Source organism: Marmota monax, unplaced genomic scaffold (assembly GCF_021218885.2).
Source record: "Marmota monax isolate L192 unplaced genomic scaffold, Marmota_monax_Labrador192_F-V1.1 WCK01_AAM20220418_F8-fsc00244, whole genome shotgun sequence".
Lineage (NCBI taxonomy): Eukaryota > Metazoa > Chordata > Mammalia > Rodentia > Sciuridae > Marmota > Marmota monax.
The window spans coordinates 400,109-424,686 of record NW_026692962.1 but is presented as its reverse complement, the minus strand read 5'-3'; the positions used below and the strand labels follow the sequence as shown (position 1 = coordinate 424,686).

General features: G+C 37.7%; 1 protein-coding gene across 4 annotated transcripts in view; it reads right to left on the bottom strand.

Annotated features, from left to right (window-relative positions):
- Positions 1-24,578, bottom strand: part of Cdc14a (cell division cycle 14A) — a 161,075-nt gene that overhangs the window by 88,904 nt on the left and 47,593 nt on the right. For all 4 annotated transcript variants that reach the window (XM_046452334.2, XM_046452335.2, XM_058581971.1 and 1 more), the window contains one exon: positions 9,724-9,803. In XM_046452334.2, the coding sequence (XP_046308290.1) occupies positions 9,724-9,803 (80 nt within the window). The remainder of the gene's footprint in view (positions 1-9,723; positions 9,804-24,578) is intronic.

The following is a 24,578-nucleotide window of genomic DNA, read 5'->3' as shown; positions in this document are numbered from 1 at the left end:
GGACCTTTGCCTCTGCTAGTCACATGTTCTTCCTGACTCTCCCTTAGGCACCTAGGTTGCCTTCCCCACCCTTCAGATCTCAGCTCAAACACTACACCAAGCTTAGGGAGGACCCTCCAGCCCCATCCTGACGAGATCAGGTCTCCCAGATTTTTTTTTTTCTTCTTTGGCTTTAACCTCAGTTTGAAATTATATCCTGGTGTACTAATTTTGATTCTCTGCCTCTAGCTCTATGATAGTTTCAGAGAAAGTAAGATCTATATGTTTATCATTCACCACTGATTCCTCAGTACCTGGGCACAAAATAGACAGTAAATGTCTATAAATAAATGTTTAAATTAAGTAAAGAAGCTTGAGGACTCATCCCAAGAAAATTTTCTATAATATTTCATGATTATTTTGTTAACTTAAGTAGCCTAATGCCTTAATTCTCAGTAGCAAGAACAACTTTCCTTGCATTTAAATCCCTCTGTCCATTTAAAGTCATTTACTTCTGTTCTCTCTGCCAAAGAGTATTTAATTAAAGAAAGTTAAAAGCAGTGATGCTCCAGGTAGTTTGCTCTTCCTTTGTCAGGTGGTATTAAACACACTGGCTTTATAAATAACCCATGCTTCAGAGAGGCAGAAAGAGCTTTGAGGATTTAAACCACTGTACCAATGTGCCAAACAGTTTCAACTCTCACAAGTTTTTTTTTTTGGCAGTTATAGTTCCCAACTGTTTACTTAACTATTGGTCTGCTTTTTTCATTCATTCATTCATGCATATATACACTCATTCATTCATATTTGTTGAACCAAGTATTTATTAAGAAGAATGAGAGCTCATGTATTTTTCCACCTCCCCATAAAACAGAGGAAAGTATGCACACCCCTGTGGCTCAGGAAAACTACAACTCTTACCCTTATTTGTCATGATAGTTTGACCATGTATTGCATTACTCTGTTAAACTCATCAACACAAAGCTACTCTTCATTCAGGAGATATGGTAATACCTAAACATCCAAGGCTTCTATCATTCATCTCAGCTGAAGAATAAATCATGTGTCTCTAAACCCAATACAGAAGACTAATGTTACAGTCAACCACTGTCTAGAGAAATCCAGATGCAAATTTAGCTCAGCCTCGTGCTTAACCATCTAATTTCTTCATCTATTCCAGCAATTCTACCTTTCTAAATGTGACTTCTGGCAAAACAGTGAACTAAACCACATAGCCACAATTAAACAATTATAAAAATCCGTAGAACTATAATAAGTGTAATAAATACTTGTTGAATATGAAAGTAAATCAATGAATATTTGAACAGAAGTAGCAACTGGATTTTTCATTTGTTTATGTTTTAGCATTTACTTTGCAGAAAAGCAAAAGAAAAATTAAATTTAAAAAACCTAAAATCAACAACCACAGTGAGATACTAAACAAAAGGGCTTGATTCACTGGTGCCCTAGAGCTGTCTTGTATAGCCTTCTCAGAGTCAGTTGTTAAATAGAAACTTTCTGAGCCCAAGTCAGCAGTCATAGTAATATTTGCATCACAAGAACCAGCAAACATTTTATACTCACTGAGCTGCTTTACCAATATACCTCCGCTTAGATTTTAATCTAAGAATCTAACAAATCACTCATAATGAAGCAACCTTGTAAATGTTTATAATGGGGAGATGAAACCAGAGATGAAAGAACATATTTACACTACACAATAAGAAAGTGTTTCTGGTAATGAAGTTGTTTGAAATGAAGAATGGAGAAGAGGCACAGCATCAACAGCGTGGAGACTACACTATAGAATAAAAAAGAACTGATGGTAAATGGACTAACAAATACTGGGAATGACTATGACCTAAATGTATTGGGTCATGATTCTTCATAAATTCTCAGAATAACAAGTAACTAGGAGATATGCAAATATTTGCAGAGCAATGGGTTGAAAAAGATCTCAAAAGTCATCTCAGAACCCTGTAAAGCACTGAACTGAATCCCATCCCCACACTCACTCTGAGATTGCGAATTTCTGAAGATAGGAAATGTGTTCTTTGTCTCCTCTGATATAATGGGGGGTGACTCAAAATGGGATAGGCAGGAAGAGCATGAGAAGAAGACTACCACTAAATAGGGAAGAGAGGAGGGAGGAAAAAGAGGGAGAAAGGGAGTTGCAAGGAAGATGGAAGGAGAACCTCATTGTTATACAGATTACATGTATGATGTTGTGATGAGAAAAAGAAAAAAAAGTGTGTCACATTAGATTGGATAGAGAGAAAGGATGGGAGAGGAGGGGAGGAGTAGGGGGGATAGGAAGGGCAGCAGAATAGAATAGACATTATGATTGATGTATGTATATAGGTGACTCTATGACCAGTGTGATTCCGCAATCTTTACAATTAGAAAAATGAGAAATTATACCCCAATGATTCAAATGTATGAATTGCCAAGATCATTGTAATATCATGAATAGCTAATAAAAAAAAAAAGAAAATGTGTTCTTTATGTCTGTGTGCCCAGAGAATAATACAGTGTTGGGTGCATTAATATGTTGTAGTTGCTGATGAATGGATAAAGAAATGAATAAATGATCATTACCAGGAGTTCATTTATCTTTGCTGAACACATCTAGTGGCTGAGAACTATTGATCTTTCAAAGTAAAAATTATTTTTCAAAAAAAATTTTTTTCGGATACTAGGGGTTGAACCTAAGGGTACACTACCACTGAACTACACCCCAGCCCTTTATATTTTTTTCCCTGAGACAAGGTCTCACCAGGTAGCCCAGGCTAACCTCGGACTTGCAATCCTCCTGACTTAGCCTCCCAAGTAGCTAAGATTACAAGTATGTGCCACTGCTAAAAAATTTTTAACTATAAACTATGTAAAGTAATAAAACATGCTCTAAATCATTGCTATCCAATAGAAATATAATGCCAGTCACAAAAGAAAGCCGCATATAATTATAATTTTTTCAAAGCCATACTAAAATAAAATAAAAAGAAACAATTCATTTTAATAATATATTTTGTTTAAACCAATATACCCAGAATATTATCATTTGAACATGTAATCAACATAATTTTAAGTATTTTTACATTCTTCTTTTAAACTAAATCTTTGAAACCCAATTTATACTTAGTATTTATAATCCATCTCAGATTGGACTTGACAGATTTCAGGTGCTCAATAGCATGTTAGCTAGTAGCTATCACACTAGTAAGTTCAGCCCTAGACTATCTGAAATTATATTAGAACTAGACAATGCCCCCCAAGTGACACAACTGTCTAAAATATACCCCAATTTCCAGCCTCTGTACAAATCCCTTGTATGCATGTACTAGCCACAAGAAAAAGAGTTGAATGTTTATAACTTTTAGGTCTATAAGATGAAAATGTACTTTTATAAGAACTAGTGGAAAGAACAAAACCAAATGGTTGCATAGTGCAGGGCCAAAAGCTGACCATAACCAGTACCTAACAACAACAACAAAAGGTTACAGAATTTCCTGCTTCTCATATTTAACCTCAGGCTATACGTTAACCACTTTTCTAAAGAAACAGGTAAAAATTCAATTCTAAATCATGACTTTAAAAGGTCACATAAACTCAGCAGGATAGAATCTGTGTAGAACTAGCAATAAAACCATAAAAAAAAAAAGACCAAAAGATGTGCTCTGAGCCTTCGATCAATATCTGACTGACATCTATTTAACTGCATTAGTTTTTCTTTAAAAATAAAAATAATGACAAATTGTCTTTAAATTGTCATAAAAGTAAACATTTGCAATCATGTTCAAAACTCTTTATCAACTAAGATTGGCAATGGAAATATAACATAAAGTATCCAAAACTAACTGCACTAACCCTACTGCAGAAACTTTGGTAACACTAAGCTCTCAGGAATAACTGAAAAAGGACTTTGAGACAATTCTTACAGTGTAAATCACTGACACATTACATTGTCTTGTTCCAGGTGACCAAAAAAAAAAAAAAAAAGAAGAATGGATGTAACTCACTTACATGTGTATTTAATGGGTCACAGAAACCCTGACAATTGTTTCTGTTTTCACTGGAGAATGGTGCTTATTTGCCAATTTAACAAGAAAAATCTGATAAAGAATCTGTTTTTTACTGTGATCCAAGTTACTCAAAATAAACCCCAGCCACTGAGAACAGATTCAACAGTTTCGACTGAATAAGCCATCTATTTTCAACACTCAGGAAACTGGCACACCCTCACTATTCAAAACTAATGTCAATTTTTCCATCACACCACACATCAAAATCAAAGGTTTGCCAAATACGGTATGCCTATAATCCCAGCAACCAGGGAGGCTAAGGCAGGAGAATCACAAGTTCAAGGCCAGCCTCTACAATTTAGCAAGGCCCTAAGCAACTTAGTGAGACCCTGTCTTAAAATAAAAAACAAAAAGGGTTGAAGATAAGACCCACGGGGCAGAACTGACCCCAAAGATTAGTACTGAAAAGTAGCAAAGTAGTTGAGAATTAAAGAAATATCTTTAAAAAGTTTCCACATTTTTGAAACTCAGAGAAAACATGGTAAGGAAAATTTATCCTTCAAAGTACAAAGTCAATAACTAAACACATTTTGACAAAAATCACAATGCTATATTTGAACTAAGAAATATCTGGTTCAATATTTTATGTGAAGAGACATATTTTATAATTACAAATAACACCAGCACATGTTTACTTTTCTTTAGAAGAAAGAAAGCAGCCTCATGCCAAGTTTTAAGTGTTTGACCCTTTTGAGTCTTTGTTAAAAGACCTGCAAGTTCTGGCATGCCCAGAAGATCTAGAATAATTGCTTTTGAGATTTCCCATTAAGACTCAGTTACATAGCTCAGCAACTATGGTATCACTAGGTGTCATCCCCAAAACACAACAAACACCTCCCTTAACACAAACAACATGAGTCCATTTTAATGATAAATGTCATTAAAGGATTGCCAGTGGGAGGTTTGTGGATCCTCAGGTCAAGGAAGATGTTCTAGCCTCATATCTGCTTTGAGAGAAAACTTAAATATTCCTGTTCACCTTAGATGAAATACCACTATTTGGGATAAGCCACCTATTTCCAAGATCTGATTCCAAGAGATATTTTTTTTTGTCCCACACAAACATGTATCAGGAAAAATGCCTCAGAGTGTTTCAAATCTGTAGCTCTGCCAGATGTTCATAGAAATGGGCGCAGGGGTGGGGGGATCAGTACTTTGGAAAGCTGTGGGTTAAATAAAAAGATTACTTCATTACTCAGAACCAGTCAGAATCTTTAAAATGGGAGCGTACTTTATAAGTCTCCAAGATGGAGCAGTCTAAACTTATTTGATCATTGAATTTGTTTTTTTGTTTTGTTTTGTTTGGGCCATGGTGTATCGTATCTTAAAGATCAGTTTTTCACATCAGCCGCATATTCACACATAGGTAGTTTTTAAAAACTCTAATACCAAGACTTCACCCCAGGTCAACTGCATTAGAATTTCTAGGGGTGGAACCCTGGCATCAATAGTTTTTATAGCTTCCCCCATGTGCACAACGTGGATCAGGAAAAATGCCTTAGAGTGTTTCAAATCTGTAGAACCAACTTGAGAACCAACATATCTTTGGGAAAAACTGAACTATACATTCTATTCCCTTCTTCAAGCTAAAAAAATAAAAAATAAAAAAAAGCTGCACAAAATTCCAAAAAAAAAGAAAAACTAATGACTAGAGTTAGGCCTTCCTACTTCAACCAGCTTTATTCCACTAGACATTAGCACAACACCCTACCTCTGACACCTCCGTCACCTCCATCACCTCCACACCTCATCATTATTTTTCATGCCATTCTTTCTAGATATGTCTTCAAAACTGGGTCCCTGGACATAATTGATTGTTAGCATAATTTTATTCCCCTTTGAGTCTGTATGCCATAGAACATTTGTGGGGGTTTTTGCAGATTTAAGAATCATCACCAACACCAAAAAACTTGCCAAGCTGATACATACAAACCAATAAACCAAGAAGTTGGTATCAAATGAATTTTAAAACAGAAAAATATATTTACCTTAAAGAAGAATTGTGCAACTTAGATTAGTTAACTTTCAATGTTTTGTGAAACTTGAAACTCCCACAAGCACCGTTTTATGAGTGCCCAAGAGCCTACACCTGAAAGCCATCACCATTACCTCCATGAAAACAAGGTGGGACTCCACTAGGGGCCAGTGGTCTTGTGGAACTTTAGACAAGAGGCAATTAATATGACCTCACAGAATGTTCAGGCAATCGTATACACTAAGTCTGGTAGTATACCGAAGGGAGGGAACCTCTAAAAGACTCATCTCAGGCTTGCCAATTTAAACTCTGCTGACTCTACCCCCAGGACTGAAAGGCCCCTTGTTTCCTTGAAGGCCGGCTGCCAAGCCCACACTGAGATGGGCGGACAAAAAAGAATTCAAGGAGATGGAAATACTCTCTCCCTCTAGTTTTCTGCTAGAGTCACTCTTGATAAACACATTGACTGTTCTTACTACAAAAGAAAAGCACAGTTTGACACAAACACCTTACAATTCAGTGGAACACCCTAAGACTGACTCGCAAACGGTAACATTGCAACACTCCTGAGTGTCGCAATGAGACAGAAATTCAACTATCGCTACAGTCAACTGTACTTAATTTAATCAGGAAGTCAGTAAAGCTACACAAATCTTTTTCTAAATCTGTCTCATTTCTAGTGAATTTTTAACTAGGTTAATAGAAGGCTATAATTTAAAATTTTTAAATATAAACCCAAATAGAAAAAAAAAATCAGGTCATCTTTTTGGTTATAATAATGGACCTATACTGCAAGCACCACATTATTACTATCCTATCTAGTGTACCGTTAATTTTTTAAAAGCCTATGCCACAAAAAGTTATTCCTATGAACAAAAAGTTATAGCACCCAAAATCAGCACTTGGATGGTTATGCAAAGCATATGCCACATGAACAAAAAGTTATAGCACCCAATGGTTATGCTTATTTCCATGAAAGTGTTCTGTGGGTCCTAACCCCCAGATCCAAAGTTACACCTTACTTTTTAGTATACCCATCACACCTATCTCCTAACCCTAGTAAAACCCTGTAATTGTTTTGCATACTCGTACTTTCTACTACTTCCCCTGCAGTAAGTATGAAGGTATCCTAATCATCTTTAGATCCAAAGGAGTATCACAGTGACTGACATAGAAGGAATAATGTACTTATTTTATTCTCTTTGGACACAAATGGAAAAGAACTCAATTCCAGCGAAGAGTCAGCTATGCAAACAAATAATTATGGTACAGAATGTAGGCTTTAGTGTTATGTGTAGTATTGTAATACATAAAACATAAAAGGGAATTATAGGTAAAGGACCGGCCAAGCTTCTTCAGATAAATGAGAAAAGGCTTTACAGAAGTGACTACTCAAATAAATGTCTGAGAAATAAATAAATCTTGAAGAAGAGCACAGTTAATATATTGATGATAGCCTTTATCAAAAGACTCTAAAATTATAGCACAAATGGGTACATAGGCATTGCAGTAAATAGTACATCTGAACATACCAACCACACCTTCAAAAGCCTTCAGATCCCCTTTTTTAAACAATTTTAAGCAATAGCAAGGTGTGGTGCCTGTAATCACAGTGACTTGGGAGGCTGAGACAGGAGGATCATAAGACTAAGGCCAGCCTCAGCAACTTAGCAAGATCCTGTCTCAAAGTGAAAGATAAAGAGGACTGGGGGTGTAGTTCAGTGGTAAAATATCCTGGGTTCAGTCCCCAGTACACCCCCCCCCACACACACACACACAGAGAATATTACACTAGGCACAGGGATAAATACATTAGCTCATTTAATCCTTGAATAGCCCAGTAGCCATTTTACAGATCAGGAAACTAAGTCTCAGAGAAGACAATTTGCCCAAGCCACTTACACTTACTATAAATAATGAGAAGTAAATTGAAGCTTCAAACCCAGCATCCCTACCTCCAAAGCATATATTCTTAACTACTTTGCTTAGAACTGAAGTAGAATTATTAGTATTATCATTATTTTCTTTTCTAACAAAATAGAACTGTATTTCACAAAGTGCTTTCAAATGACAGGAGGGAAAAAAAAAACCTCTAAGTTTCCTTAACACTCTCCTATACATAAGCCATCACAGTTCCTCTGCCCTTCTGTCGGGAGTCGCCATGAACAGGAGCTGAGCATGGTACCCTTAGCCTTGGGTCATGGAGGTGTGGAACTGGCTTCCGCTTGCAGCCTGAAAGCAGGTGGACCTCACCTTCACTAGGCAAGGAATTAAGCTCTGGGAGTGGGTGTCCCCCAATGGGACTGGGCTACACTGCCCTGAAGCCCAATCCCTTGCTTCATTTGGGTGGAACTTTCTCGAGTGTCTTCCCCCTCAATGAATAGGGTTTCAGGTGTGCTCTTTCTTTTGCCAGCCTTTCTTGCCTCCCTCATGGGAGCTGGGGCAGAGGAGCTGTCACTGAACCCCAAGAAAAAGGTACTTTCTATGCCTACAGGATTTGTTCATGCCAGCCCAATTCACCTGGAGTGACCCTGACTCCCGTCAATGGCTAAGGGCTCATTCTTCCAAAGGCTGGAGGGTGTGCTCCTCTCAGAACCCCATCCTTGACCTCCCTACAGCACTCTACGGCTGCCTCCCAGGTGCCTCCTCCCTGCCTCCATACCCAACTGTGTCCCTCTCTCCCCTGTGGTCTCAGAAACAGGTGGGAATCTCTTGGGTCTTAAAGGATTGTGTCTTATTCTCTCAAACCTTTGCCAAGAACCCGCTGAATGTGCAGCAGAGTGGGAAGACAGCACAGAGGCCCCTGGGGTACCCAAATATACCTCCTTATGGTAACAGTAACAATAAAAAGCAGTACATATGCTTATAGGTTTCAATACATAAATAAGCAAAAAGGGAAAATCATTTTTAAAATTCACAGTTCTATCAGAGATTACTGTTTTGGTAGTATTTTGGTTAAATTTGGGTTTGGGGTTTTTTTTTAATCAATGCTAGAGATTCAACCCAGGGCCTGGGGAGCCAAGGTCTACCACTGAGCTATACCCACAGTCCCCTTCTACTTTTTAAGCAAGTTCAAGTTTACCCTAAATTTTTTTTTAATTTTCTTCAGGTGATACTTACATAACTTTCTTTTTCAACACTGTAACAAGAGACACACTTCCTGAGGATGCAAACTCCATGTGTGTACTAAACAGGGCATCTAGGGTCCCCACTAAACCTGTGCTCCTGGAAGGTCCTTGTTCCATATCCTCAGGACCTGACATGAGTCACAGCTCAATCGATGCTCATGGAATTAAAGAATGGAGGAATCAATAATGTAGATTATTAAAAGCAAACAAAGCTCGACAAGGTTATTAGTTCCTAAATTAGGCCCTCTTTGTGCTTCAAGAAAACTGTCAGAATATAGAGAGTGTTCTAGGAAAAAAAATAAAAATAAAAGATAAACTCCTAAAAGGAACAAGCCATTTTATTCTTACTAGCTACAGGGGAGTGGGAATTATGCAAAAAGAAATAATAAAAATACCATCTGACCTCAGAGAGGAGGGGTAAAAAAAAAAAAAACCATCAACCTCATTTCCTTCCATATAGCATCCTGGTCAGTCTTAGACAATTTAAAAGCACCACAACCCAACTGTAAAGCAGCTGGCTCTCTAGTCAGGTCTAGCCAAGTCTTGTGAGTGGTCATACCTGAATGGAAGATAGGGGGGATTTGAGCCAGACAGCAGTGCTCTGTAGGCTTCTTCAGGTGTCTTCTTTAAATAGATCACCTAAGACAGAGAAATAGTAACATTTAGAATACCACACCAAAGAATGACACAAAACTAGTTACTCACCAAATTTGCATTTCACTTCTTCCACTTAAAGTGAAAAACCTCATGATATGTTGATCTTTAGACAGCAACCAAAGTGCCAAAGTTTCCTTTTCAGCTTGAAGCTGAGGCTTAAAGATGGGTAAAAGGTTAGAGACAGAGGGCAGATTGTTTTTTTTGTTTGTTTGTTTGTTTTGGTACTGAGGATTGAACTCAGGGGCTCTTAACCACTGAGCCACATCCTCAGCCCTTTATTTTTTTTTTAATGCAAAGTCTCACTAAGTTGCTTACAGCCTCACTAAATTTCTGAGGCTAGCTTTGAACTGGTGATCCTCCTGCCTCAGCCTCCCAAGCCTGCGGGATTACAGACATGTGCCACTGCTCCCGGCTTTTTTTTTTTTTTTTTAATGATTCAGAAAATTAATTATTTTGAGATGTGGTATGGACCACCCAGGAATTAGTATTTCATACATCTTTATCATATTAAATGGATAGGAGAAAACACAAAGTATTAATCTGAATAGAGTACAAATCTGAAAAGGGTATCTAATATGTCCTCTTGGGAGATGCATTTAAAATTCCTACTTCTTAGTATTAATGACCTTTTTGCAGAGAGCAGATTCTGGAAGAGGTAGTTCACCTCTGCACACCCAGAAGACACAATAGCAGGGGACACCCACACCTCCATTGTTACACCGTGCACTCAACAACGACAAAAGCAGGCCTCTAGTCTCCCATAGAAGATCTCTCATGAGTTAGCTCAGTGATTGACAAATTTTGAAATACATCTCACAGTGAGCACTATACCCATAAGATGTCTACTGAGTTCTCTTATCTGCTCTGAGGAAAGCCAGTGTTGCTCTCTAAATGTTCAATAACATCACAATAAAATGGGGGTTGGTATTTGTTAAGCGTGTTAGAAAACTTAATGGCTTGGCCCTTTATTCCAGGGATGCTTAATCCCTCTGTACAGCATGAAAATTAATCTTAAACAACGATAGGAACAAAAAGGAGCTCTTTCAACTAGTAAACAACCTCCACCCAGTTGACGTACGCCTACATAGCATATGCAGGCACTGTGTCGGCCGCTGGTTCTTCCATTAGCAGAATTTACATTATTGTGGAGCAAAGACAATAATTAACAAAAATAAAAACAATCTAAGTGCTGAAAAAGAAGCAAGCAGGTTTCTGGAGAGAGAACAGAAAAGAGGTGGTTGATGGATGGCAGTCAGGGAGAGGTCTCTGAGTGGCGCTCAGGTGGAGCTCTAGAGGGTTTGGGAAGAGCTAAGGGATAGGAGGAAGGATCTCCCAGGCAGTGGGAAGGACAAGGACAAGGCTGGTGGAGGTGGGAAAGAGCTTGTGAGCTTGGGAGGGCTGGGGTGGCCTGTAGGACAAGCCAAGCAATGACCAGAATGTGAAAAACACATGGAGGGATTTGATTTTATTCCAAGTGTAATTTAATGTCTTAATTTTGGTCCAAGGGCATAGGTCCTTCTCATTTATAGTTTGAATTTAATTCCCCAAATCCTCTCTACCAAAAATTAATGGCATTATTTCCTTAATGTGTCTCAACATCAAAACAGTATGCATTTCTATTACAAGAATGGCAGAGTCCCAGTTACTTAAAAAGTAGGGTTTTTTTCTCTGTACTTATAAGCTTCTTTGAGCTTTAAGCTATTCTACTAACAATATATCACATGTATTTACTTATTAACAATTTCAGGAATAGGAAGCACTCTAATTCTGAATTCTCTAAAGAAAATTAAAATAAATGATAAAAAGAAGTACATCTAACTTTAATAACAAGGATCCATATTCATTTGGCAAATAAAGAGAAGGTCTAATAAGGCATACACCAACCTAAGTGAATTGAGAATGAAACAAAAACAGCACTGAAAATGAGTTAACCTTAAAAGTACTGATCTAGACAAGTGGCATAGATTCCACAAATAGAGAATCACGACTCTAGTTCCAGCTCAAATAATTATAAATCCATTTCAGTCAACCCTAGCTTCCACGACCATTTGCAGGAACCAATATTACAACATAATTTCACTGCACCCTAATGGGTAGGTTATATAACAGTGTTGGTCGTAAGGCAGTGCTACAGCAATTGAAAGTTGACTAGGCTGCTAGAAGGGAAAGCTGCTTGTAGAAAGCCTTCTGTGTTTGGATTAGATAATTAAAGCTTATACATCAACCTTTGAAAAGCAAAAATACATTTCCCTCCTTGGGAGCAATTACATTAATTCCCTTTAATTTTGCGACAGTGGTTCCACAGGTTCTACAGTCACCGGCCCACGTGAAATGCTTCCCTACATTGATGACCCCACAGGGTTTCACTCCTCATCTTACCTGCATGACTTAGCACACATGACCCATGTTCTCACACTGTAAGATGAGAGCCTTTGTTTTTATTTTTATCCCGGTGCTAAATTATTAATAAGTGCAAAATGAAACCCAAAGGAGGCCATTTAAATTCCAGGAAGAATCCCGGGGCATCTGTTACAGGTTGACCTTTTACAGCCTGAATGTAGGTACTTAGGGAGAGTGGGAAAATGTTTTCCTGATACACAAGGGCATTACCGAATGAATGCATGCTAAGTCATTAAAATACAGACTCCCATTTTTCCAGGAGAAAATATGGCATGTATTCCTATGCCAGCTCTTCTTAGACATGTCTTCTAGGAGAAAGAGAAAGAGAGGGAGAGAGAGAGGGAGGAAAGGAGGGAGAGAAAGAGAACAAACACAGGCCTGATTAAAGCTCAAAAGGAAAGTAACATTTACCAGATTCCAAACTTGCACTGCTGCTCTATGGTGGAGTTAGAATTTTTGAACATGTATCTGACTCAAAAGAAAGAAAAATGAATGCTTCCAAGTTCCTAAATGCCATTACACTTGATTTGTAAAATTAGGTGACTTCAAACTATTAACTGTTGTCTCTGAGGAATAGGACTAGGGAAGCATTTGAGGTAGAAAGGGAAACTTTCTATTTTGTATTCTCTATCACTGTATTTTGGACAGATATGTTCAAATTTGTTTTTTAATGCAAAGCAACTCAATCCGTTATGAACTGCTAAGTATACCCTTTTTCTAAAAATAAGATCTATATTTAATATTTAAAAAGTTGTCACTAGATATTCTAATATTTCTAAAAATATTTTCTGAATAATACTATTTTCAAAGTATCTTCTAAATATTCTGATTTTTCTTTTTCTCCTTCTAAGGGGGAAATTATGTAAGACTGTCTACTCCTCTCACTTGCTCTTAGTATATATAAACCCAGTGGGAGAGCCAGGCGTGGTGGCACACACCTATCATTCAAGATGCTTGGAAGGCTGATGCAGGAGAATCACAAATTCAAGTCTAGCCTGTGCAACTTGGCAAGACTGTCTCAAAATAAAAATTAAAAAGGGTTGAGGATGTAACTCAGTGGTAGAGCATGCTTAGATTCAATCTCCAGTACCACAAAATAAAAATAAATCCAATGAGAAGAATTTTTCCAAACTTTTGATCAATATAACTTGACAAAAGCCACCTGCACAGCTAACTAGTGCTTGATTTGCCACACCAAGTTAGTAAGCAGTATATGCATCACTTCTATAAAATCTACCTACCTGGTTAGGAAAGCCTAGAAACCTCCTCCATAAAATAACATTTAACATAGACATTTTTTTTTATCTTTAACTAAACATGAGTCAGCCAATTAAAGTGAATGTTTTTTTTTTTTCTTTTTAATAGACTTTACTGCCAGGTACCAAGGATGCAAATAACTCCATTTCTTAAATACAAGATTCCTAAGAGACAGGATCATCAACAATATGAAGTTTTTATTTAACAACATAAGAAAAATTACAGTACTTCAAGCCAGAATAATTTAGATTGTTTACCAATAAGTTAATGTTGCCCAAACTTCAATTAATCATGTATTAACTTTCCCAGCTTCTATCACCTATACCACCGTGTACTACCATTTCTCTCTGAACAGACATGCTCTTTTAACTTAATCAATTTAATGAAGTGTTTTATATCATTGCAATAAGTGAAAACCTGCCACTGAATCTACACATAAATGAATACTCAAATACATAACACTTAAAATTTTAAATGTTTGTATATATAGCACACACTGACAAACAATATATCAAATATCAAGCTTGTACTAATTTTATAAAGGAATATCAGACCAACATGGCAAATTAAATAAAATCTTCAAATAATTTATTTGCAAATACTTCTAAATCATTTTTTCTCACTTAAAAAAAATAAAGTTTATTCATTTGGTAGCGGGGATCAAACTCAGGGGGACTTAGCAATGAGCCACATCCCCAGCCACTCCTTTATTTTTGTATTTTATTTAGAAACAGGGTCTCACTAAGTTGCTTAGGGTCTCATTAAGTTGCTGAGGCTGGCTTTGAACTAGCAATCCTTCTTTCTCAGCCTCCCAAGCCCCTGGGATTACAGGTGTAGGCCACTGCGCCTGGCAACTCTAAATCATTTTGAAAACTAAATCCTATGGTCACTAAATCCTTAAAGCCTTTAATAAATAATATATGAGATTTTCAGAGACATCTTAGAATTGACAACTATACTTCTTTATTCAGCTAATTTAATCTCACTGATCTGCCAGCAGTGATTCTTACAACAACAATTTATATAAATGGCTTAATATAGAAGTTGAAATCAGACTCTAATCATAAATTCACTAGTGGTCTTTCCCTAGGGACATGTGCCTTAAACTTTACCATGCTTTTAACTTTGTTTTTAGTTGCTATTATTCCCCCCCCCACCACAAAAAAAAAGCTTTACAGCAAAAGTGTACCCCCCAACACACACACATACACTGATACCTTAAATATATTTTAAAAAGAAATTTACTCCCCCACTCTGTGTTAATTATGTTTATATTTTGTGAAAATAAAAATACTCTTAAAGATCCAACTTGGCCTTCTGAGTATTCTTCAATTTTCACAGTTGATTTCCTGTGATTTGCTTAACATTACACTTGTTTTAAAAAGAGGAAACAAATGCTGAGAAAAGTCCTTCCTGGTTAGGTACTGCCACTGGAAATCCACATGAGAGCCTAACCATTTCTGAGTCAAGTTCTTCCAAACGGAGGTGTCCAGAAAACAGATATTACAACTTGATGTCGAGAAGAACTAAGTAGAACTTTCCAAATATAGAGGACACACCAAAAAGGAGAACCTTTCTTTAAAACTTTCAGAGTAGGTTTGGCACACACAGAATACTAAAATTGGGCATCACCAAGATGTCACTATGACATGTGCCTTGGGCTTTAGTCCATTAATCAGCAGTCACATTTGCGCCCTATTGCCAGCCCATTTAACTTAAAATCATCATACTTTCAAGATGGCACTTGAGGATGGAGTGGGCAAACACAAGAAGAAAACATTTTTTTCCCTGTCTGAAACAGTACAGCGCACTCACTTCATCTGAAATCCCCTTTCCCATCTGTAATTCCTCCCAATCAGCCAGACCCGAACTTTCAAACCTTATCTTTGACTCCAGCCTCTCCTTCACTGTACCACACACACATCAAATCAATACTCAAAAGGATGGGTTCTCTCTCCTCAGTCTCTTTTAACTATGGAGGAGATCCAAGTTTGGGACCCTGAAACATACCATTTGAGGAGAGAAGGAAGATACAAATATCTTTTCAATTTTTACAAAAATGCCACCACTGGACACTCCAAAGGGAGGGCCTGAGCTAGTGAAGGCCCTGACTCACAGGTTTCATGAGCTCCAGGGTGAATTTCCACCTGGCCTTTCTTTCATGACTGTCCACTCTTTATTTCAAACTCATATCTCCAGGCTCAAGGACTAACACCAGTCTCTGCCTCCTCCCCACACCCACTCCAGTACAGTCAGCCCCCTGCATCCACCTGTGCTACTGTAGATCAAGCACATTCAAAAAAGAAATAATAACAATACAACATAGTAGCACAATAGTAAAAAGTATATAGAATAAATTTTTAAAAATTTAAAACAATACAACTATTTACATAGCATTTACATTAAATGTATTATAAGTAATGTAGAGATGATTTATGGTATATGAGAGGATGCGCCTAGGTTATATGCATATACTACACCATTTTATATATGATACAAGAGCATCCAAAGATTTTGATATGGGGTGGGGACCGGAACTAATTCCCTGAGGATACCAGGGGATGCATACAATTCCAGAGGAGGGCTCTCCAAGTCTCAGTCCTGCTCAAAAAGCCCAACCCAGAACACCAGCCCTTGGCCAAGTCACCACCTCAGTCTACCTTTCCAGGTCAGTTTGTTGTTTTTCCCTAAATGAACCTTACCTGCTAGTCTGAACGTGTTACCACTCCCTAAACATACTTGATACCTCTGGCATCTGAGGCCTTCTTCCTAGAACTCTCTCCTTTACCACCTCTGCCTATTCAAATTCTTCCCATTTCATTAGCTAGTTCTCTAGTTTTCATTTTATTAGTTCAATAACTCAAATACCACCACCTCCACAAGGCCTTTCCTCTCCAACCCAGAAACCCTGCCCTTATTCCTCACACTCCAGAAGACGACTCTTATCCATAAGAGTGATAACAGACATAATAATGACAATAATAAAAATAGAAAGTTAAACAGCAAATATTATGCGCCAGGCACCACATAAGAATCAGTTGCTCAAGATCACACAGTTGACCATGGTGGAGTCTGTTTTTCTCCCTCACAGACTCTCATAACTATTTCCTGATGAGCCCCTCAGCTCAGTTGTGATTATTGTCCTTTATTCTTAAAAAGCTCCCAGAGGTGGTAACCAAGTTCCCCACACCTTGATAAGTTTTTTTTAATACTTCCTGTCAAAGACATGCTCAGTAAATACATGTTTTGGGAATGAGTGCTTTACACTCATAAGGTACTGAGAATGTATCCACTAAGGAGGGATAATTCAGTTTAATTAATAGGTAGTGAATGAGATTTTTAAAAATGTGTCACTGCCACTTCAGTGATACTGCCCAAGGGAGCTAGTAAAATTAACTTTGCGAGTCCGGTTGTATGAGAGCATCAGACTAGGTAGAGTCAATTCTCCATGATGTGTGCTAAAAAAGAAAGCAATAAAAGACTGATGGAAAAAAATGAAAGCTCTAGCTCATGTGATTTGTATTTGCTTACAGGACGTATTTAGATAGTCAAGGCATAGTCTCTGATCCAGCTATTTACTCTCCCTCTGTGTCTGTTCTAAAGCTAACCTTGGTCACTCCCAACACCTGACAACAGGCATTCAAAAAGAAATAGAACAGAACCAAATCACCAGAGATGACGGTAATTCAATCAACATGTATTTGATTTACTTAATGCTTATTTGCACAGGAACCTGGACCTATAAGAGGACATACGGAGAATTTGCAGCCTGATTAAGGAGCTTAAAGAAATTGGCACCAAGAGCTCTACAGGGGGGTTGGGAATGGGCCATGAAGTGACCAGACTAGACCTCAGCCTGCCTTGTATCATGGTAGCACTTAGATGGTTACCTCTTCCTCTTCCTTGGGCTGCCCCAAAAGGAAGCCAGGGCTCTGATGCAGGCAGATTGGTCCCTGCACTATGTTCTCAGAGCTCTCTGCCACTCTTCAAATTCTTACTCATTTGTTTCTATGGTTATTTGATTTAGTCTCTCTCCAGGCTAAATCTATCTCCTCTAGATTTGGAGGACTCAACACTGTGCCTGACACAATATAAACTCAAAAGTGATGGCTCAAATAGTTGGTTGGGGTGGCAGGGCACTTCTATGAGAAGAATCCTGACATAGTCCAGAGAACACTAATGAATTATCCAAAGACTGAGGCAGCAGAGTGTGATTGTTAGGTACCCAGGTCTAAAGCCAATCTGCCTGGATTCAAATGCAGCTTTTTTACTTCTGAGTGGCATGATGTTAATTCTGTATGTGTCCGTTTCCTTATGTGTGAAGTAGGACTAAAACCAACTACAACATAAGGTTATTTATTGGGAAGAATAAATAAATCAACAGTACATGTCAAGTCCTCAGAACTGTATCCAGCTCTTCTACAGCAATGGAACACAAAAGGAGATAAACTTTGGTGCCAAAATATTTTTTTCTTCTTTTCACCACTTATAGCCATGTGAATCTAGATTTACATATTTCTCACACCTAAGCCCTAAAGACTGTCACACCATTAAAACGGGAGGTGATAAACTTCCCTCGTGATTGTTGTATAGCAAAATCATAACATAGAGACCATAATTTTGTAAAACCCTCTGATTTTTGAAGTACAGACATTAATCCTACTCTCAGTTTCGCCTCTTCGAACAGCCTTCAAGTCTCTTGGTGCCTTAGCATCAACAACTATAAAATAAATGCCACTGGCCCTTGCCTTATCAAATCCACTGTCAAAATATCAGAAGATCCCTGAGGTGGCCCTTGTCTCCCCAGTAAAGTACATGTAAACAGTGGAGAGCTGATATTACTAGAACTGTACTCATTTTTTTCCATATTTGAACTTCTCATGAACAAAAGAATAAGATTACCAAGCTCAGAGTGGAAAGTAATTACCAGTTACCTGCAAAGAATGAACCACAGAAGTCCACAGAAACACACTATAAGGCAGAAACCCTGCAAAGAAGCTGAAAAACAAAACTTCTAAAGTCTCTTCCTTGGCTCCCAAGATTTGGTTCTCAGACTTCTTAAATGTCAGGGCATTTAATTTATAAACTGCTTCTTCCTGAGGATGGCATTAAGTCTTAATTGTCATACACAAGCACAAACAAAATGTTTAATATTTTTATGTTTAGCAACATTTTCTTCTTAGTCACTTCCTCCCATTATATTCAGTAACTAAGAAAACAATATCTGTGTTCAACTTTATAATTTAAAGTATAGGGAAAAGTTATACCTTTCTGAAATGTACAAGCAATTCAATTTTTGTTCTAATTGCTTACATAACAGAAATACTCAATTTGTTGAACAGTCACTTATTCATCTGGTTACAAATCAGAAATGCAACTGTATTCCAGTCGGTCTACTTTAAATCAACCATGCTAAATAGTTTCATTAAAATAGAATAAGAGGGGCTGGGGTTGTGACTCAGTGGTAGAGCGCTCACCTAGCACATGTGAGGCACTGGGTTCGATCCTCAACACCACACAGAAATAAATAAATAAAGGTATTTTGTCCATCTACAACTAAAAAAAATATTTAAAAAAAGAAAAAAAAAACAGAATAAGAGGACTGGGGTTGTAGCTCAGTGGCAGAGCACTTGTCTAGCACTTGTGAGGCACTAGGTTCAATCCTCAGCACCACATAAATATAAATAAATAAAATAAAGGTATTGGGTCCATCTACAACTAAAAAAAAAAAAAAAAGTTTAAAAAAAATAAGAATGAATATATCTTGTCCCTTACAGACTCTAGTTGAACACACTATAAAAGAAAGTCAATCATTGTTCCTGTCCTTCAAGTCTGTAATAAATCACAAGTTATGAGGTCAGCAAAGTATAAGGCAATCAATGTATCTGCTCAGCAAATATGGTGGCAAGGTTAGTTACAGAAGTACAACAGAATCTGACCTCAGCTTCACCCATCACTTATTTCTATGCTAAAAATACTTAATCTGTCATCCTTCTGAAAACAAGGTCTAGAAATGACTGTGCTTTTTGTTTGTGGTAATGTTTGCTCTGAAATACTCTTATGTGACATCTCTTTACATTTTAATTTTAAGATGCGATCTGATAGACAAGCAGCTGACTTTATTCTATTTGTCTGAGAATTCACTGGGAATAAAAATACACTCTCCACCCTCTCCTGAGCGTAATCAGAGTGACACCAGTGGGAGCTCTTTGATGAGCAAGTTAGGAGCACTGCAGAAAACATTAGCCATGTGGCTCGTCCCATCTAATTGATGGGAACTAGAATTTTCATAATAAACCTGAAAAGACGTGTTTCTAGAACTGACACATACAGATGGGACAAATACATACCACTTGTTAGTTGACACAGTGACACTGTGACCTCCGTCTGTCTGAGTTGAGCTCAGGTTCAACAGATATCACTGACTGACTGCTTCATGTCAACTCCTCATTAAGCAGATCAAAGACACACAAGCCAGTGGTCTCAACACACAGAAGTCTACAAGGACCCGTTAAGGGGGCAAAGGAGAAAATGTCTCAAGACCTGAGTCCTTAATCTCACACAGGTGAGCACAAAGCTACTATGTTAAAAGATGGAGGTAAACAGAAGCCTATCATTCAACATCAGAAGGTAGTCTCTGTATAAAACACAAAAAACGGACTCGCTCCAGAATATCACTTGAATAATACACACTCTCAAACTGAATGGCTTCATGTTAAAAACTCCTGCAGCTGAGTTTCACTGTTTCCTTCTAGAAAATGTAGAAGTTCTGGTTCATAAAAACTTTCAAATCAAGTTTTCTTTCTTTCTTTCTTTTTAGTTGTAGATGGACACAATGCCTTTATTAATTTTTATGTGGTGCTAAGGATCAAACTCAGTGCCTACGCAAGTGCTCCACCACTAAGCTACAACCCCAGCCCCTCAGGTTCTTTCTTTAAGTGAGAAAAAATGTGTTTTTTAAACCAAGACTTGAATTTGATCACATTTAAATCATATTTAAAAGGCAAAAAAAAAAAAAACACATAACTTTATTTATGACACCTGTGACAGATCCACTATAATCATGAGACAATGTTTAAATTTCCTTAACATCTATTATCAACTATGATAGTCCTTAACCTGCAAATGAATTGTAGTTGGAACATATATTAGTAGGGTTAACATTTCAAAATCTGGAAATATTTTACCAAAAATGAAAATTTTAAGATTGTTAATTTCCTAGGATAGACATCTAAAATAAAATGCAGTGGAAAACATTATTTTTAAAACTATACACTAAAACTAAAAACATTAAAGTATGTTGTCTTTTTTAAACCTCTCCCCTCAGTGCTAATACTTGAAGAAAGATTAGAGTAGAAAAACGGGGAAATCAATGAATATGCTTTCAATGACCCTATTTCAAATGTTTTGATAAATACTTTATTATTGCTAATCCCACTTCAAAATGCAAAAATTTCCTCAATTTTTGGTATTATGATTAGGAATGATCTCAAATCTGATGCAGTGGGAGGCAAACCAAACATAGGAGAAAGAAGATTTTCTTGCCCTAAGGAAAATAATGATAAAAAAGAGAGAGAGAGAGAGAGAGAGAGAACAAGAAAGGTGAAAAGTTTTCTGAGCCTATGAAGAGGAAGACTATTGAACAGGGATGGACCCAGCAAGGGCAGATTGTGTCTCCTTCACCTACGGCAACTAAGGGCACCCTGCAATGTCCATTGAGGAGGGACAGAGGCAGGCCAGGCAACCCCATGTTTTCGTTCTACTAACCAGAGCATGCCCTGAGGGATTTTAAGGAAAATTGTTTAAAAATTAAGATTTAAAAAAAAAAAATCTTTCAAATATATTTCTTATTTAAGATTTTTTAAATATTTATAAGTTTGTAGGTAAGATATTACACAAACTTCAACGAGCCACACAGCATGTGAACTAACTCTCAGATCTGGAATCTCAAGGTAACTTGTAAGCTCCTGTTCTTTGAACTTACTCAAGAACAGAAAACTAGCAATAAGCACAAACAGGAACTGGCTGTTCTCTTCTAGTATTTACAAAAGAATTGTTGCTTAGAGAATACGGGAGAAACAAGAGCTTTGTTCAGCAGTTCAGGTATTTGCTGAAAGTATTCTGTGGTGGTTTTTCTGTGCATTAGCCTGAACTGTTCAAACAAATGCCATCTGACAAGATTGTCCTTCAGAAAGATAACAGAATTAATCATTATTAAATGTGCAGATTTTTTTTAAGTAACCATGTTCCCTGAATACCTTAGCTTACTGATTATAAGCTAAGTGAAGCAAGTGATAGCAACTCCAACTCAGATAGAAATCACTTTAACCCACCAACAGATCTACTGCGTACACAACAACCATGCCCTCCCCTGCAGCCACCAGGAATTTCCTTCCCCTTCTGGTTCACTACTGTGAGTAACCGTCCCTCCTTCCAGAAAACTAAACCCCTTTGACCCTGGTCAGCAATTTCTCACCTGCACCTCTGATCAGCAGTAAGTCTTGTACAGCAGGCTCACCAGCAGCAAGGAAAATGAGGAAGGGTAAGGAGAAAGCAGAAGAAGAAAAGCAGAGAATTTTCCACAGTTCTACGTGCAGATAATTCATTCCTCCATTGAAAGAGTTATTGATACCAGACACCATGGATAAAACCAAGAACAACGTCATTATGTTCCTAACGTCCAGGGGGTCCTGACTCTAAGCACTCTCCAGAAAAGCCTTTGAACCCATTTTAAGATATAGATATTCTAGCCTCTCCTCCCTAAGATTCTAATTTACCAAATGTGAGGTCTGGTCTATGCATATTTCTGAAATATAATTATAGTAAAGGACCAATGTATCCTTATATAAATGAGAAGGCTAAATAATATCACAAAACTATAAAGAAATATTCTTCCCTTAACTTTAGGAAACAGTTGAATAATGGTTGTGTTGAATGTTCAAAAAGAGAGAGAGAGAGGAGAGAGAGAGAAAGTTGAGCCAGGCACAGTGGTACGAGCCTGTAATCCCAGCAGCTCAGGTTGAAGAAAGAGGATGACAAGTTCAAAGCCAGCCTCAGCAACTTAGTGAGACTCTGTCTAAAAATAAAAATAAAAAGAGCTGGGAATGTAGCTCAGTGGTAAAGTGGACCTGGGTTCAATCCCCAGTACCAAAAAAATAAATAAATAGAGAGAGAGAGAGAGAATTGATATAAGGAAGGTCTATACTTTTTATTAATTAAATTCCAATAGAATGTCAACAGGCTTTGCTGACATCCTTTATAACCCCAGTTGTGTAAGTGTCAACTTAGAGACACTGAGTTATATTTTAGGGACATAAAAATGAGGACAACAGGGAAAACAGACCATCTAAATAATCGAACCACCAATAAAATAAATACAGGCCTGGGGATAGAGCTCAGTTGGTAGAGTGCTTGCTTGCCTTGCATGCACAAGGCCCTGAGTTTAATCCCCAGCACAGAAAGAAAGAAAGAAAGAAAGAAAGAAAGAAAGAAAGAAAGAAAGAAAGAAAGAAAGAAAGAAAGAAAGAAATTCCCAGACCTCACCCAATAAAATAAATACATAATCATCAAACCATCAAGACTTTGTAGTTCACCACAAGAAAAAAAAATGAATCATGGAGGTAACTGTATCATGGACAGCCTTAAGCAGGGGTCTAAAAGTTAAGTTAACAAGTCTTTCTATGTATAAGTCAGGTCATTCCAACCCTAACAGCTTGCTGGGTCATGGAGAATAGAATCTAAATAACTCTCACATACCTGCCCAGCAGACACCTCAACCCTCATTCCCTGCACCACCCTCTGACTCTGTGCTTCAGCTACCTGGGCTTCATCTTGGTTCCTTAGTCACTCTACTCATTGCACCCTAAAGCCTTGTTCCTCTTTATCATCTTACCTGTCAAAACCTCAAAGAGGCCTTTTCCCTGAATCTGAAGTAGCCAACCAGTCACCAGCACAGCTCAACTAGCCACTGTCACCATCCCTTACTTTCTTCGCTTGCTTCCAGCAAATTACAAAGCTCTGAGAGGACAGAGACCTTTCTTGGTCACTGCTATATACTTAGAGCCCCAAAGAGTGTCTGGCACAGATGTTCAATAAATATTTATTCAAAGAAAGAATGAACAAATGAACCGGACAGGACAGGAGAAAGGTAATTTCCCACTAAAATGAATGAAGAGCTTCATGAAAGAGGGAAGGCTATAGCACCTACTTCTCCCTTCTGATTAAGCCACCTGAAAACTCACTATTAAATTTTAAGCTTGAGTAACTCAGAGACAGTTACAAGCCATTAAAATACTCCAGTTATCATAATACTGTGATTCTATGTGTTATCTGATGAAGAAGGAGGAAGAAGAAAGAAAAAAACAAGACGATAGGAGAAGTGGTCAGAAGAGAAGGAGGAGAAAAGTGGTGGAAGGAAGGAGTAGGCACAAACAGAGAGGGAGGGGTACACAGGGATGACAAGGAGTGGCAGATGAGAAGAGAGGTGATGGTCATTTCACACCACAGTATTTGCTTGGACCATGGGTGTGTAAGTAAGCTGGGGGCTGCTATGGCAGAGGGTGAGAAGGAGAGGAATGCCAACAATACAGGCTGTTTATCCCTCCCAGTGCTGCCTCCTATGACAAGTGTTTTATTCTGAGTCTCCTGGTCCTAGGAAAATTCCTTATTAAGTTTTAGTGATGATGATATTCTTCATAGAAATCATAGAATTTTTTTGTGAAAAAAACAGTCACAAAATTTGTTTGGGGAAAAAAATAGCCAAAGAATCCTTAGGAAGAAAAGTGAAGCAGGAGGCATCACAACACCAGACGTTAAATTATACTACAAAGCTATAGTAACAAAAATGGCATGCTATTGACACCAAAACAGACATGAAGACCAATGGAAGAGAATAGAAGACACAGAGACAAACCCACATAAATACAGTTTTCTCATATTAGACAAAGGATCCATAAACATACATTGAAGAAAAGATAACCTCTTCAACAAATGGTGCTGGAAAAACTGGAAATCCATATGTAGCAAAATGAAATTAAACCCCTATCTCTCACCCTGCACAAAACTCAATTCAAAGTGGATCAAGGACCTACGTATACATTA